The sequence below is a fragment of the Herpailurus yagouaroundi genome, unplaced genomic scaffold (assembly GCF_014898765.1).
Source record: "Herpailurus yagouaroundi ecotype Mexico unplaced genomic scaffold, PumYag 210, whole genome shotgun sequence".
In the NCBI taxonomy this organism is placed as follows: Eukaryota; Metazoa; Chordata; class Mammalia; order Carnivora; family Felidae; genus Herpailurus; species Herpailurus yagouaroundi.
This window is the reverse complement of record NW_024412441.1, coordinates 428558-446962: the sequence shown is the minus strand read 5'-3', so window position 1 is coordinate 446962 and position 18405 is coordinate 428558. Positions and strand designations below refer to the sequence as shown.

Here is an 18405-nt window from a genome sequence, read left to right as displayed (position 1 = left end):
ACACACACACACACACACACACACACACACACACACACACACACACAGAGAAACCAAAGCAGGCTCTAGGCTCTGAGCTTGTTAGCGCAGAGTCCAATGTGGAGCTAGAACCCACAAACTGCGAGATCTCGACCTGAGCTGAAGTTGGAAGCTTAACTGATTGAGCCACCCAAACACCCCTAAACATATTCAAATTCTGAACTCCATACTCCTCTACAGCTACAGTCACCAATCTCTCTTCTCTCTTCAAAGAAAGAGCACATTTTTCTCTTAAAGAACAGCCTACCCTCATTGTCTATGCTTCTCATATACCATTTGGTAAGACATTTACTGAATGTTCAAGTGCCAGGCAATGGAGTATAAAGATTAAAAACACAGTTCTCTTTCTCAAATCGTAAAATACAGTGGCTTCTTCACACCTTAAAATTTTTAATCGGTAGAACTTTTTATACAAAGAAAACACTGCCAGATCGCTATTATGTAAAACAGAACTTCTCCATCTAAAGAATGCAAAGACAAAGAGTTCTCTGCTTTTTTCTCTCACCTGTTTGTGCTCCTTGAGGCACATAAACCTAAGTTTGAAAATCACTGGTCTTATAAAAGCAGTAATAATTTGGAGGTAACTAGATATGAACCAAGTGTCATCTTTAACTCATTGCAATCTGACTCTATATTGTAATTCCCAAATGAAAATGCTATGATAAAGATAACCAATGACTTTACATGTTTTCAGTTATGTTCTTACTGAACTATTCCTTTTCTTTAGCATTCAATACTTCTGACCACATTCCTTTTTTCTTGAGATCTTGAAATACTGACCCCACTATTCACCTAGCTGATCAAGCCACAAACCTGAGTCATTCTTGACTTTTCTCCCTCCCTCTAGTAGCAGACTAAAATGTAAGCTTCAAAGGGACAAAAAACTTATTTATTTATTTACTTACTTACTTACATGTTTATTTTTTGAGAGAGACAAAGTGTGAGTGGGGGAGATGGAGACAGAGACAGAGAGGGAGAGAGAATCTTAACCTAGCTCCACGCTCAGTGTAGAACCCGACACAGGGCTCAATCCCACCACCCTGGGATCATAACCTGAGCCAAGATCAAAATCAAGAGCTGGACACTGAACCAGGTATCCCAACCTTGCCCTTTATTGTCATTCTACTGCCATCACTATGAGAATAAGTTACACAGTAGATAGATATTCAGTAACTTTGTTAGATTCATTTATTCATTCAATCATCAAATTCTATTAACTCTCCATGTACACTTGCTCATCAAGCTACCACCTTCCTTGTGGTTTATCAGAATGGCCTCCCTACATCCCTTTCATCATCCTCTAATTCATTTATTTCTATTGCTGTAGTCAGAATAACCTTTTCCAGACCCACCTGGTCATCTCAGTTCCCTACTTAAAATGTTCCAAAGGTTTCACATTAAAAAAAAAGAGAGAGAGGGAGAGACAGAGGGTGAGAGAGAGGGAAAGAGGGAGGGAGGGAGGGAAGGGGAGAGGGAGAGGGAGAGAAATAGAGAGACAGAGAGAGAGAGATTAAAATTATTAGGGTGTCTAGTGGCTCAGCCAGTTGAACATCTGACCCTTGATTTCAGCTGAGGTAGTAATCCCAGGGTTGTGGGATATTGCCCCACATCAGGGTCTATGCTGAGCATGGAGCCTGCTGAAGATTCTCTCGCTCTCCCTCTGCCCCTCTCCCCAGCTTGCCTCTGCTTTTTCTACTTAAAAAAAAAACAAAAAAAGACCTGGCCTACAAACAAAATGATCTGGTCACTGCCTTTTGTCCATCTTATCAACTCCACCCCACCTCCTACCCACCTAAAGAGATTAGCCATTCCTCTCAATCTAGTCCTTACTCAGTCTCTACTTCAACGTTACCTTGGTGAAAGCCATCTCTGATTCTGCTAGATATGAGATACATTCACCATCCTATCTGATGACACATTCTGTTTATAATTTCTTTTAACTTTATTTTTTGAGAGAGAACAAACACACACATGCAAGCAGGGGAGGGGCAGCGAGAGAGGGGTGAGGAGAGAGAGAATCCCAAGCAGGCTCCACAATGGCAGCGTAGAGCCCAATAAGGGGCTTGAACCCATGAACCAGGAGATCATGACCTGAGCTGAAACCAAGAGTCAGATGCTTAACCGACTGACCCACCCAGGCATCCCAGTAATTTCTTTTTCAGTAAGACGTGCCTACTAGACTTAAGTTCTATGAGGTAAGAAACCATGTTTACTTGTTCACTGCCATGTCCCTAACACCCAGAGGAGTGCTTAGAACGCAATCCTAGTAAATACTAAATATTTACTGGCTAATGACTGATGTGCCACACTGTACTTCAATACATTCCCCTTTCTAAAATTTAATTGCATTTTGTTAAATATGTAGTTGGTTACAACTTTGTAATGACGACTGTCTTGTTATGGAGACTTACGATAAATATAGGCAAGAGAAAGATAAAAAATTACCTTCTTTCCTATCACTCTTCCCCATTAGAAAATCTTCTGTATAGGGCGTCATATCCAAACGTAATGGGAAGGAAAAGTGTGTGTTCACTTTCTCTTTCATCATTGTTACCATATTAAATGTATATCTCATAGTATTAAAACTCAGAATGCGAGGCAATTTCTTAAAACATGCCCTGAAAGACATGAAAAAAACAACTGTTAAAAATCTCTTTCAAAAGGTACTTCAACTGGTATCATTTACTGTACATTTCAACATTCAACTCAGAGTAAATAATAAAAAGTATTCTAAATCATGTTCTTATTAAATGTATCTGTAACCATATATCCCCCTCTTACATGACTTCTTCCATTTTGAAAGGGTTTCCCTGTGTTTAGGTAAGAAAAATTAAAAATTACAGTACACTGCAGTAAATTCCATGAAATTAAAGGTGCTACTGAAGCATAAAAAGGCATCATACCATACATTCTCAAAAGATATGGGGGGAGGGTCTCTGGTTCAGAGTTTTCTCTTCCATCTTAAGTAACAGGAAGTGACCTATTTCTTTTTATAAATTAGAACTGCAAAGTCTGGCTGTTTTATTTACCAGACATATGACCCTGAACAAGTTATTTAACCTCTCTGAGCTTAATTCCTAATTTGGAAATTCCTAAAATGGAGATTAAACTGCCTATTTCCTACTACTTTTAGAATGCTGCCTGACAGCATTCAATAAACACGGCTGGATGTTACAACAATGCAGCAGCACCAAGTTAATTGGTTACCTAAATCTTATAATAAATATTGCCAGTTCAAATTTTTAAAAAAGTAATAAAACACCAATATTTCAGTTTAAACAACAACAACAAAGAAATATATATATATAAAAGCTTGGATTCATGAAAAATAATGAATTTTGGAGAATAATTCTTCATCATACTTAGGATTCTAAGATTCTGAATCAAAGGAGTTTCTGTTTGAATCAGAAACTTAGTTAAGGAAAAAAAGGAATTTAGGGAGATCAGGTAACCAAAGGATTTCATAAGCAGAGGAAGTAAGAACTCTAAAAATCATCATTATGGATTTTTTGAACTGGCAAAAGATGATGTTACAGAAGTATAAAGGAGTCAAATGATGAAGGCCCTTGTGTGCCTTGTCAGACTATGAACTTTAGCCTGAGAGCTAAGAGTCACTAAAGGACTTGTGGTTGACCGTGGAACCATGCACGATTCAGAGGATACAAGACATAAATGGAACTAAAAAGAGAGGAGAATTATGTTGTAGACCTACTAAATCTATGAGACACACAAGTCACAGCTGGGAGGACACACCACAGCATTCTGAATTAGGTAAGATGATTTAAGAATCATAAGCATATCAGTAGAGACTAAAGTTATGGTGGTAAAATTATTCAGGAAAGAATGAATAAACTGAGAAAAACAAAGGTTTAAATATAGAGCAAAAGATGATCCTTAGCCCATTTCTGGTGAACACTTACTAGGTTATTATAGACATTCAAAAGTATGGTAATAATATAAAGGACTGAGTAAAACTTTGCCTGAGAGACAAGACACTATTTTAGAAAAACAGGCAAATATTAGTCAAAAGTAGGGAATGTTTCACGAAGTTATTGAGAATGACATATATTTTCAGTAAGTTTATTTATAAAATTCCAACTAAAATGACATTCTCCAAAGAAAATGCCTCTCAATTATCTTTTATTTATTCCTCATATCCCTCCATAGTAACAAATTTTCAATGGACCCCATTCTAAGTCTTATAACTCATATCCTAACCCAATTCTCATCAGATGAGCTTGGCTTCTCCCTGTGGTTTCATTTAAGTATGTCTACCTTTACAATCTTTCTCTGCCTTCCAACATGCTCAGATTTATGTCATCCAGAAAACTGTTGTTTGATCTCAAAGCCCTTTCTAGATTCCATTTTCCTTGTTTTTTATTGCCAAACTTCTAAAATGAATGATCTGTACTTGATAGATACCATGTAACTTGACAACCCTGCTTCTAATTGCTACAACCTGAAAAAAACATACCACTAAACTGTCTTTTGTAAAACCCAATGCTTTTACTCAGCTGTCATTTTTCCTTTTTTGTGGACTATGTCAATTGAATACCTTCCTCATGAGATTCTCTGCCCCAATTTCTAGGTTACCGTCCTATCCTGATTTTCTTTCTTTCCTGGCTTCAATTCCGTCACTTCTTCCTCTGCACTTTTAGGTTGGCTTAGATCTCACAGTCAGTCCTTTGCAGAAGTTACGGTCTTTCTCAGGCACATGTTCAAATGGCATCAACCAATTATGCAAACAATCCCCAAATCTAGATGTTAACGATTTTATGTCATTGTATGTTTCTAATCATATTTTCTATTATTGGTCAATGCAAGTCCTCCACTTCAAGGCAGGCTGGCCTAATCCTGGACTTCTTGTACGTACAAAGTCATTTCTATTTCTCTGCCCTTGTTCCTAATAACTGACTGTATATGATGCTCTCTCAATCCAATTTCTATTTGCCATTCAAAGTTCATCTGTAGAATCAAAACATCTTTAGCCAACAAGTCTGTCCTAAATTGGCCATCTTATGGCTAGCTCTTAAGAAAAAAGTCTCTCACTTCAGAGATTCAGCGGAAGACATCTTCAGTTCATGAGGAGACTCACTATCATGATTTAGTGACTGCACAGCAAAGGGTTAAAGGAATCAGACCTTGGTAAATATTTATAGGTTTCATGCCCAATGTGGGGCTCAAACTTACGATCTGGAGATGAAGAGTCACGTCCTCTACTGACTGGGCCAGCCAGGGGCCTGGACCTTGGTAAATATTTGATTAATTAAAAGGACAAAAATAATTTGGAAAAATTTAAGGATGCTTGAAAGTATACTTGAATAACTGAATGAAAAGCTGGTAAGAATGAGCACCAAGCAGCTAACCTTAACCTTAACCACATAATTTTCATAAAAGTTTAACATGAATTTACTCAAGTCTGTGTTTTACTACCATTTAATGATGTATCAAAATGATAAATGTTACATTTCAAAAATCATACCTTTTTTCAGCTCGTACTTTCTTCCCACAATGAGAACAAGTATACATGTTGTCACCTTCTAAAGTGTCTTTAATAGTAACTTCATCAAGAGATTCCTGTGTATTAAAGCAGATTTTAAAGTTTCATATTACTGTTCACAGTATGTAAAATTACAAAAAGCAATAATTATAATTTGGGCACAATGCACACAGAAAAACAAACTTTTCTATTTTAAAAAACACTAAATTTTAGTAAAAAATGTCTTCCCTCAAAATGACAAGATGCTCCATGAATCTTACTAAATTTTTCAAAAGTGCAAGTATTTTGGTTTTGAATGGGGAAAAAATATCAGCTTTTTGGCCTATCTCTAATTCTTATTTGATTTGCATAATGAGAAGAAAATAGATGAAAACATGAAAGTTAATCTTCTATCAAGATAACAAAAATAAACTTGCTGTATATAAGAAATTAAAAGCAGAAAAAGTCTAAACAATATATACATTACTCACATAAATGTTCTTCATATCAGCCACTTGGCACCTCACAGTATAAAATTCTTCAGCAGTCTGACTAACGTGTTCACAATCCTGGTCAACCAACAAATATTAGTAATTTATTACAATAAGCTAAAATATACAATAAGATTTCCAAAAAGTGAAGAACAGGTACACTACTTACCAAGGACACAACATTGTTTGTAATTACACCTCCAAACAAACTTTTGACGGTATTTTTCTTTAAAAACAAACAAAGGTGAGTAATTAAAATTGGGCAAATCTGTACAAATTTCAAAGAAACTTCAGTATCCTGGTACTAACCAGTTCTGGAGACATTTCCTCAATTTTAGTAATCAGATCAGTAAAAAATTCTGTCATATCCTTCTGCTCCCCAGTATTCAGAGGCTGCTTGTCCATGGTGTATGTTTTACAAAAGGGTCTAGGATTATATGCTTTGCATTCACTCTCCTGCAAAGGAGAAGGGGGAGGGGTAGATCATGAAACAAACAAATCTGTGTCTCAAATAAAAAGAACATTATCACAAGGTTCCTGCATAAATAACGAAACAACAACAAAACGGAGTGAATCTACAAGGAATTGCTCTTCTATTTCACTGTTGTTTGATTTTCGTGGCATTTTCAGTTTAATAGTTGTAGGGGCACCTGGCTGGCTCAGTTGGAAGAGCACGTGACTCTCGATCTTAGGGCTTGGGTTCAAGCCCCACACTGGGTGTACAGCATACTTAAAAAATAAAACTAAAATCTAAAAAACAAAACAGAACAAAAATTTTAAAAAAGAAAGAAAGAAAGAAAGAAAGAAAGAAAGAAAGAAAGAAAGAAAGAAAGAAAGAAAGAAAGAAAGAAAGAAAAAGAAAGGAGAGAGGAAGTTAAAAGGAAGGGGCAAAATCAGAAGACATGTGCCACTGCTGATGAATCTGAATACAATTCTGCTTATAATAAAAAAAAAAAAAATCACTGAAAACTTTTAAGCAGGAGAATAAACACTGTAAGATTTGCTAATTTTTAAAGATTGATTCATTTTATACTTTTGAGAGTGGGAATTAAGAGGAATAAAGAGAAATCAATCAGAAAACTATGGGGGTGAATGTGACACTGTGATGGGAAAGGGACCGGACACAAAGAATTTTTCAAAGGACAAATTAACAGAATGCAGGTAATGAAGATGTAACTGTTAAAAGTTACTTTTAACAAATTACTGACAAATTCAACTTGAAAAATAAGAGTATACAGTCGGGGCAAATCCAATACAAATGAACTTCATTTAATGTTTTCAACTTATACAGGTTATATCTAATTAGTTTTCCATACATAGTTCTCAAACATACCATTAAATATGTAAACATTTTTTGAAGCTCCAGAAGAGTGGTCTTATGCTTCATATCTTCTGAATACTGGAAATCAAGAGAAAATTCTCTATTAAAACATACTGATAGCAAATTAGACATTCCAGTAAGTAAAGTATTACAATGTGTTTAATACCATATCTGTTTTCATTATTTTAGCTTTGTGTAGGAAAAAATACAGTCTATTCTTTACTTAGCAAGTTAGCATTTTAAAAATTGGAAGATTTTGCTCATTATATAAATATAGTCATCACTATTCTGTAAGAAAATGGAATAAAGAGATCTTAAAAAATAATTGCTTTCTAGATGAACACTCATTTGGTGCAATGCTGATTTCACAAGTTGGTGACTGTGCAAAAACAGAAAACATCTTAGGTGTGCAAAAAACCTGTTTTCTACAAATAAATCCATACATTTAAAAAATTCATTATAATACATGACATCTCACCATCATCTAGTTGTATCTTTCTTTTTTTCTAGAAGAGTGTATCTTTAATACTGTAGAAAAATTACTGGTCAAGATGCTTGAAAATCTTCTATATATTCAAGTATCATTAACTGCGATTCAGGTATCTTGACTAGACTCATTCACTAGAGACTTAGTCTTCAACACCAGTCTTACAGCCACTTATTATACTCTATCTCATCCAAATATTAAAATAAACCTAAACCTATATATTTCATCCAAATATTAAAATCAACCTAAACCTATGAAGTACTATCCTCACTACAAACTGCCTGTCATAATTTTGAAGAAGCTCTGATAGTCTCATGGAATAATAAGCCTCCCACATGCCAGAAGTATACACTAGTTATTTGCGTCAATTTTGTGGGGAGTGTTAAGTAATGTGGTTCTGCTATTTTGGAACTTATAATCAAACTGAGGACATAAGGATACTGCAATAGGAGTCTATTCAACATATAGTTACCACGAAATTATATGATATGAAGTACAATGGGAATTGAATAAAAGGAACGAACATTATTGGCAAAACAACAATAGTAATATTCCTGGCATATGGGAGGCTTAATACTCCATGAGATTAGAGTAGCAGTCACACAAAACAACATCTTCCAATATGGAACAGAACTGACACATGCAAATTATTCAAAATTCAAAATACAAAAATGGCCAGGATTTATATTTCTAAAGACCTGGATTTATATTTTCATTGCTGGAGGTGAAGTATTAGTTGGCTGAAGAACAGAAGTGACAGAATTCTTCTAAACTAAGAAAAACCAAGAATATTTTATTACGTGTAAGTTCTAAATATATACCCTACATATGTATTACTACTTAAGGGAATACATGTTTGTACCCATTAGGATGGCTACTGTCAAAAAAACAGAAAACACATTTCAACAAGGCGTGTGAAGAAACTGGCACCTTTGTGCATTGCTGGTAGGAATATAAAATGGCACAGTGACTATGGGAAAGCGGCAGGGTGATTCCTCAAAGAATTAAACACAGAATTCCCATATGATCCAGCAATTCCACTTCTGGGTATGTATAAAAAAGAAGTGAAAGCAGGAACTCAAAAGGTATCTGGATACTCATGTTCATGGAAACATTATAAAAGCCAAAGGATATAAGCAACCCAAAAGCATCTGACAGATGAATGGATAAACAAAATGTGGCATTTACACACTATGGAATATTGTTCAGCCTTAAAAAATCGGGAAATTCTGATACATGCTACCACATGAAAACCTGAAGACACTATGCTAATAAGATTATATGATTCTACTTAAATGAGGTACCTAGGACAGTCAAATACATAGAGACAAGTAGTACAACAGAAGTTGCAAGGGGTTTGGGAGAAGGGAGAACGGGAAACAGTTTTAGTTGGGGGAAGTGAAAAAATAGCTGAAACTGATGGTGGTGAATACAAAGTGAATGTACTAACTACCACAGAACTGCATACTTATATATGGTTAACATGGTAAATTTTAGTGATGTATATTTTACCACAACTAAAATACATGTAAAGCTTTCTTTAATCTTTCTGTGAACATCAGATAAGGAAATGAAAACAATGTTTTCATGTAAATAATCAAGTGAACATTTGACTAGAGTAGTTTCCAAAGTCCTGTCAAATTCTATTAAGAATTTTTCATATAGAGGGTGCTTGGGTGGCTCAGTCAGTTTAAGTGTCCAACTCCTGATTTCAGGTCATGATCTCACAGTCTGAGACTGAGACCCACATCCACGGAGCCTGCCTAAGATTCTCTCTTCCTTTGCCCCTCCCCTGCGTGTGTGTGCATTTTCTCGCCCTGCCCCCCACCAAATTGTTTATGTAGAGAGAAGCCTAAGTTTATTTATTTTATTTAAAAAAATTTGTTTAACGTTTATTTTTGAGAGAGAGAGAGACAGACACAGCATGAGTGGGGGAGGGGCAGAGGAAGAGAGGGAGACAGAGAATCTGAAACAGGCTCTACGCTCTGAGTTGTCATCACAGAGCCCAAAGCAGAGCTTGAACTGTGAATGGCGAAATCATGACCTGAGCTGAATGAAGTCAGACACCGAACTGACTGAGCCACGCAGGCGCCCCTAAGTTTAGTTTTTAACTAAAAACACCATTTATGAGACCTACTCCCAATTAGCACATCTGAACTTCTGAGTGTTATGTGGCGCTACGTATTAATTCCTGAAACTGCTAACAGCTAAACGGTGATCATTAATATGAAGAAGAGAAATCGCAAAGTATGGTCATGTTAACAGCTAGAAAAAAACAAAACAAAACAAAACACTGAAACTATGGGACCATGAAACTCTTTGATCATAACTAGCTCTATAAAATTAAGCAGATGGGGCCACAAATTTGTGACAAAAATTTCCATATGCTAAATGAGTCAGTTATTCAACTACTTCTAAGCATGATCAGTCTCAGATGATAATCTTAAAAGCATTAATATAACTAAAGCTCCCCATCCCCTGCAAAAAAAACCCACCTGACTATACTGTAACTTGGAGACTTTGAAGCGAACTTAAACATATTAAGGATTCGGGGTGCGTGAATGGATCAGTGGGTTGGGCTTCTGACTTCAGCTCAGGTCATGATCTCACGGTTTGTGAGTTCGAGCCCCGCATCAGTCTCTGTGCTGACAGCTCCCAGTCTGGAGCCTGCTTCAGATTTTGTGTCTCCCTCTCCTTGCCCTTCCCCCATTCAGACTCTTTCTCTCTCAAAAATAAAGATTAAAACAAAATTAAAAAAGAAAAAGAGTCCTTCCCATCAAAACACTACATAAATATTTAAAAAAAAACATATTAAGGATTCAATGAAGGTACATAAAGAATTGCAATACTTTTTTAGGGAGGATAAATCAGGACATCAAGATGACATGATGAAGGAAAACAAAAAAGCAAGGACAGGCATAAAGTAAATTTGCCAAGAAATTATGTAAGTAGTGCAGAAGGCAAACTAAAAAACAGTCCATGAAAAAGAATAAAAAAAATGAAAACCAGAAATAACAAGTTAAGAAAAATAACACGAAGCAGCGCTTACCCAAATAAACTAGGCCCACTGGCAAATTTACTTTGGAATAAAAATAAAAGAAATAAGTGATTCTGGTATATTCCCCTACTTTGTTTTAGGCTTTGCTTATTTTGTATGTGACGAAAATTTGTATTTATTTTTACTGAAAATATGTTCATTGTCTACATGGAGTATATATATTCTACAACTATGTTTCCCCTTGAGAAATAAAGAAATTATACTACTATGTTAGGAGTACTCTATTAAACTGTAAAAATAATTAAGACATACACAAGCTACCGAGCTATATAATCAAATACTGTCATTTAATTCATAAATTATTTTCTCAATGTTTTATTAAACTGAAATAATCAAGATTTCTTAACAAAATTTAAAACTTTTCTTTAATACTTTTAATTCTGAAAGTGAGGAAAAATGTACCTTTGCAGTGAAGACAGCCTGTCTGGCCTCAGGTATCATATAAAGTTGCTGAATAGTAGAAGCCAAGTAACAAGTAGCTCCGAGGTTAGTCAGGCCAACAAATCTACACTCAGCACGAACATCTTCGTGAGGCCAGTAGTCCCATTTATAAGGTGCATGGGCTGCTGAACAAAAAGGGAGGAAAGGATCCCCCGCCCCCCACCGAAACAAACTATTAAACATAATGTATTCTGCTTTTAATGATGGCCACTACTCTCTATCACTTTAGTTAATATACATAAAACATTACATATAACCTGAAACTAATGTAACACTGGGTTTCAACTATACTCAAATAAAAGAATAAGATACAAAATTAGTAAAAACAATTATAAAAACATTCATTCCCTAAAAATCCAAAAGAATGTTAAAATCTGATTTTACTTGGCACTATATTATTTAACCAAGAAATCCCTATGTATTTCAGATACCTACAAAAAGTCCTTTACACCTGTTTTTTAAAACTCGATGTTATTTTTTTAACATCTTAGAAACAACAGTTTATAAAGTTAAAGTGTGTTAACAGTGGATTAAGACATGCCCTTCAAAATCTCTTTTCCGCATCCAAACGTTAGAAAGATTAAAAGGAAAAGAATGCTTACACTGCATGTGTTGTGCCATAACCCAGTTGTGTATTAGCCTGTAGTTTTCAACAGATCCCTTCACCATCTCTACTAACAAATCATAAGCAGCAGCTCTGGAAGAATGTGATTTGCACTTTGGCTGTTGTCTGTCTTTTAGACTAGGCAACAAGAACAGGAGATTGAAGATATCTCTTAAAAATTCCTGGAAAAAAGAGAAAGACCAAGTATATTATCTAAAATTACATTTCAATTATATTCCAAATATAACAAATAACTTACAGTGAACTAGACTACATGACAATCTACAATTTTCTAAAAGGCTGTTTAAAAACTTAGAGCAGCATCATATAAAAAGTTTCCCCAATGTTCATTCCTCTTAAAGAAAACAGAATGAGTAAGGATCACCTTTACTCTTCCTTCCTCTCAATACCTAATAGGCTCTTTCTTAGATTCCCATCTATAATGCTATTATTTTCCACTCCATTAAGTGACCAAAAGTTTTTGTTGAGGACTCATTATGTCCTATCTTGACTGCCTTTGCATTTCCTTCAGTTTCTCTGTATTTCACTCTAATAACAGTAACAGCACCAAAAGTAGCAACTTCTCCTAATGAGCAGTTATTGTGCCAGATACTACTCAAAGGCCCCCATACCAAAAACAGAGAAGACCAAAAACCTTGCTTGGAGTCACAGAGTTTAAAGACGCCAGAGTCAGGATTTCAGACACCAAGCTCTCACTTTCTATCCTAGTGAACTGAAGTGCAAGGTTTTATCATCCTAGATGTATTTTTCTCTAAATCTGATCTGCTTAAGAAAGGGTCAGGTCACCTTTTCAACCTGTTTTCCTAATTGGTTCTTTGCTACTTTACCAAAGAAAGTTATTTCTCACACACCTCAAATACTACTATGGTACACTGTTCTGGGCTATAAAATGTCCTGGTGTACTGCGTAGAAAAGAGGTACTGTAGTTAACACTGACACTCTCCTAGCATTAGAAAGGCTGGATTGCAAGGTGGCCCCTGGCTGTAATGTGAAAATTTGAATGGTGAATAGTTCCCTCCTCTGATATACAACTTTTCCTAAGTGATAAAAGTGGCTCACTGTGCCTTTTGTATTTGGTTTATACTGAATACCTGCTTTTCACCTGGGAGTCTAGAATTTCAGATACTGTGGTCGATTACACAGGTACTATAAATGACAATCCCCACCACTTCACCCCGCCTAAAACCCTGACTTGTAGGTTCAAGACAGCTTCCCCGGTAGACAAAACCTCTCACATGTTGTCACACTCATCGCTGGGGAAATTAAGCACATCCTGTGCAACTCCAAGAAAACAGGACTCTTGGAAATATGTAGCTGTTTTCCACCAGAGTTGCCCAATCCTGTCTTTTTCTGTCACTGATTTCATTTTGTATTATTTTGCTGTAATAAATATTAGCCATGAGTACAACCACATGCTGATTCCTTGGAGTGATTCCCTCAGTAAATCACTAAATCTGGTGGTGTCCTAGGAGCCTCTGAGACAGGCACCAAATAAAGGACAATCTGAAATATTTTCCCATTAATGATCTCACCTCTTCCATCTCACTATTGTCAAAGAAAGTACAAAGTCCTGTCTTTGCAAGGAAAAGTATGTCTGGCTAAGAAATATGGAATGTGGGGGCACCTGGGTGGCTCAGTCCGTTAAGAATCCACCTTCAGCTCAGGTCATGATCTCACAGTTTGTGAGTTTGAGCCCCGCATCAGGCTTCACGCTGTCAGCATGGGATTCTCTCTCTCTCTCCCTCTTTCTGCCCCTCATTCACTCATGTCCTCTCTCATAAATAAATAAATAAATAAATAAATAAATAAATAAATAAGTAAGTAAGTAAGTAAGTAAGTAAGTAAGAAATATGGAAAGTGACTAGGGTCTACTTCATACAGCTGACAGACTGATAAGACTATCTTGCCTATATTAGAATTCAGAGGTTAGAGGACTGTCTTCGAAACACAAGATAACACATTTACTTCAACTGGAAAAACAGGCAAATTCACTCAAAAAGAAGTGGAATTGGCTAATAACTAGTTTAAAATGAACTATCTTTGCTAATCAGTTTAAACCCAGAAACTGAATGAGTATTAAAGACCTACAGCTCCAAAGCTTTAATAAAATATATTTAAATCTTTTGATAAGATAAAAAATATTTTATCAGAAATATTAGGCTGGTAAAAGCATAATGAAATGAACACTATTTTTATTTTCCTTACTCTGAGTTTACTGGAAAAGCAGGTGTCTCTATGTGAAAAAGTAACCTATATATATGCCCATTTGATAAATAATGGTAAGACCATTTTGATGTATTTCACAGAAAGAAGAACCTCAAATTGCTGAGAGAATACTAAAAATAGTTTCTGATAATAGATCACAGTGTGATTTTTAACATGTACTTCAGAAGAAATTCAAAGATTAAATAACATTGTTAAAATAAAATTTCTGGGGTGCCTAGGCGTCTTAGTTGGTTAAGCATACAACTCTTAATTCAGCTCAGGTCATGATCTTATGGTTTGTGAAATCAAGCTCCACATGGGTCTCTGTGCTGAGAGCATGGAGCATGCTTGGGATTTTCTCCCTGTCCCTCCCCCACTCAATCTATCAAAATAAAAAATTAACATTTAAAAAAAATGAATAAAAACCAAAACTTCCATTCTCACTGTAAACATATAAACAAGGCTTAAATTTCCATTATGTAAATAAAGTTTCCCAGAATTTATGTTTATAAAAATATAAAGTAGGAGGAGAATTAATGAATACACATTCTCCCTTATCAAATAATATCCACCTATAACTATATAAATTAATTTTAAAAGGCTCATTCTTGTTAACACAGTCATTTTCAATCAAATTTCATTAAAATTTTTTTTTAATGTTTACTGAATTTTGAGAGAGAGAGATAGAGCATGAGCAGGACAGGGGCAGAGACAGAGAGGGAGACACAGAATCTGAAAAAGGTTCCAAGTTCTGAGCTGTCAGCACAGAACCCAACACAGGGCTCGAACTTGGGAAGAGGGAGATCATGACTTGAGCCTAAGTCAGATGCTCAACTGACTGAGCCACCCAGGTGCCCCTCAAATTTCATTTTAGTGTTTCATACTTCTTGGCAAAATCTGAGGTATATTTGGACTTGCCTATGGTTCTGCAGAAGAGTGCATGCCTCTGGTTGCGATTCTCGGCTACTCCCAAATAAACCCATTTTTGCTGATTTTAAAATAACTGGCAGGTTTTAAAAACAATTTTTTTAACCTTTATTTATTTTTGAGAGAGAGACAGACAGACACACAGAAAGAGTGTGGGGGGGGGAGGGGGGAGCAGAAAGAGAGGTAGACACAGAATCCAAAGCAGGCTCCAGGCTCTGAGCTGTTAGCAGAGCCTGACATGGGGCTGGAACCCATGAGCCATGAGATCATGACCGGAGCCAAAGCTGGATGGACACTTAACCGACAAGCACCCCTGGCAATTTTGTTTTTTAAGGCTAATATTACGTGGTGATCAGAAGTGGAATGCAAAGACCCCCTAACAACTCCGACGCTAGTGAACAAAACATGCCAGTACCAACAGAGCCAAATGGGCTCACTGCTCCCCTATGAGAATTCTACATATCCTGCTAGGATGACTTACACAGAGAGAACATCAGCTTTGCCACCCCACAAGTTCATGAGAAGGAAATCTCTAAAATCATGTAAAAGAACAACTATCCTAAAACAGCTTTAACCCAGATATAACAAAGAATACACACTATGAATAAAAAGAGAAAGTTTCGGAGAAAAAATGAGATATCCTAAACCCATTCTGTTGTTACTAATCAATATACAAAAGAGCCTTTATAAAATATTTCAAGATAAAGTTGCTTCTATTTTTGAGACTGAAAAAAATTTTAAAAGAAAGTATGACAAAATTATTGCTATAGACCACCAACTATTTTTAATGTAGAAGATGAAGAACTTTTGACAGTTGATCAAGATACAAATTTCCTTCTATAAAATGTTACTAAAAACAATTTTTTACAAATAGTCTTATGTGTATATGAAAAAAAATATATTTATGTTGCTCTGATTGCCCATGTCCAAATTAATGTAATGTTAATAATAATTAAACACAGAAAAAATTTAAGACAACACCATGAGGTCATAAGAAATAAATATTTTTTTCTATTTCAACAAACCGCTGGAAATTAGAGTTGATGGGGGTTAAGGTGTGCACTTGTGATGAGCACCGGCTAAAATAAGGAATTGTTGAATCACTGTATTATACACCTGAAACTAATATCACATTGCATATTAACTAACTGGAATTAAAATAAAAACTAAGTAAAACAAACAAAAAAACATGAGTTGAAAAATCTATAAATTTTTTTTAAATTTAAAAATATGCACGGAAACACCTATGGTTTCTCAAAATTCTTCAAAGCTATGTGAGCAATACAAGTTTGAAGACCAATGTTATAAAAATGATCTCCTGTGGGGGCACCTTGGTGGCTCACTCGGTTAAGCATTCAACTTCACCTCAGGTCATGATCTCACAATTTGTGAGTTCGAACCCCATGTCGGGCTCTGTGCTGATAGACTATCTGTGTCTCATTCTCTCTCTGCCCCTACCCCACTTGTGTTCTCTCTCTCTCTCTCTCTCTCTCTCAAAAATAAATAAATAAATGTAAAATAACAGTAATAATAATAATAAATAAATAATCTCCTGTGAACACAAAAGATCGACCATCTAGTTTTCCAAATTTACCTCTTATACTTCTTCAAACTCAAGCCAAACTGAACTTATAAATTTCCTGCACATATCTAGTGGTTTCCTATGACTTAGTTTTACTCATAGTCTTTTCTGGGACTTAAATGTTTCCTGCACTTTTCTACTTAAAAATACTTTATCCTGTATTACAAAAGGTGTACCTTCTTCAATTTTCCTAATCACGTAAGTGCTATGTGATCTTTCATAACCCTGATGGTCTCTTTAATATTAAGCTCTTATTTTTCACCTGAGCAATTGCAAATATCCTGAGCAACCATTATTTGAGAAGGTACATACAAATTTTGAATAAGGCAGGTTTCTCATTAATTATCTCCTGAAAAAATGAACCACTGTCAGTTCTTAACAATCGGGACTCAGTCTTTTTTTTTTTTTTTTCAATGTTTTTATATTTTATTTTTGAGAGAGACAGAGTATGAGCAGGGGAGTGGCAGACAGAGAGGGAGACACATAATCCGAAGCAGGCCCCAGGCTCTGAGCTGTCAGCAGAGAACCCAATGCGGGGCTTGAACTCATGAGCTATAATATATGACCTGAGCCGAAGTCAGATGCTCACCTGACTGAGCCACCCAGGCACCACCACAAGGACTGAGTCTTAACCATCAATCTGTTCAATATATATATATTTGTTGCTAGATACTATGCAATGTAGTAGAGATAAGAACAGGGTTTATATTTTTAAAGGGGAATTAGAAAAATTGAGGAAGAGGGCATAAAGAGTAAGGAAAAGAAGTAGCAGTAGTGGTGATAGTGGTGACCAAGACCGTATTTAGCCTGCATAGCCTAAAATACTTACTAAAAGGCTCTTTACACAAAATGTTAACTGATTCCTGAACAAAAGTAAATTGTCAATGAAATTTTTAAAGAATTCTTAATCAATAAAGCAAAATTGTTAAAGTAGAAAAGGTATTTTAAATACCTAGGAGAAAATGAAAACTTTTCTTAATATTACACCAAACCATGGGAATGCAAGCTGGTGCAGCCACTCTGGAACAGTATGCAGGTTCCTCAAAAAACTAAAAATAGAACTACCCTACAACGCAGCAATTGCACTACTAGGCATTTATCCAAGGGATACAGGTGTGCTGTTTCGAAGGGACACACGCACCCCAATGTTTATAGCAGCACTAGCAACAAAAGCCAAAGTTCAGAAAGAGCCCAAATGTCCATCAATGGATGAATGGATAAAGAAGAGGTGGTATATACACGTATATATACGTGTATATACTATATATATATATGCGTGTATACATGTATATACGTATACGTGTATACACGTATATATACATATATATACATACGTGTATACACGTATACGTGTATATACGTACATACACGTGTATATATATATACATACATGTATATACATATATACACGTGTATATACATACATGTATATACACGTGTATATATATACGTGTGTGTGTGTGTGTGTGTGTGTGTGTGTATATAATGGAGCATTACTCGGCAATCAGAAAGAATGAAATCTTGCCATTTTCAACTACGTGGACGGAACTGGAGAATATTATGCTAAGTGAAATTAGAGAAAGACAAAAACCATATGCTTCACTCATGTGAGGACTTTAAGAGACAAAACAGAAGAACATAAGGAGGGAAACAAAAATAATATAAAAACAGGGAGGGGGACAAAACAGAAGAGACTCATAAATATGGAGAACAAACTGAGGGTTACTGGAGGGATTGTGGGAGGGGGGAT

The 18405-nt window shown here is 35.7% G+C and overlaps 1 protein-coding gene across 2 annotated transcripts in view; it reads right to left on the bottom strand.

Moving 5' to 3' along the window:
- USP34 (ubiquitin specific peptidase 34) overlaps window positions 1-18405 on the bottom strand; it is a 250839-nt gene that overhangs the window by 50417 nt on the left and 182017 nt on the right. The window contains exons 42-49 of one of the 2 annotated variants that reach the window (XM_040453637.1): window positions 11919-12102; window positions 11278-11441; window positions 7343-7408; window positions 6319-6465; window positions 6179-6235; window positions 6010-6087; window positions 5522-5616; window positions 2485-2657 (exon numbers count right to left, since the gene is read on the bottom strand). In XM_040453637.1, the coding sequence (XP_040309571.1) occupies window positions 2485-2657; window positions 5522-5616; window positions 6010-6087; window positions 6179-6235; window positions 6319-6465; window positions 7343-7408; window positions 11278-11441; window positions 11919-12102 (964 nt within the window). The remainder of the gene's footprint in view (window positions 1-2484; window positions 2658-5521; window positions 5617-6009; window positions 6088-6178; window positions 6236-6318; window positions 6466-7342; window positions 7409-11277; window positions 11442-11918; window positions 12103-18405) is intronic. The other variant, XM_040453636.1, reaches the window with a different exon arrangement.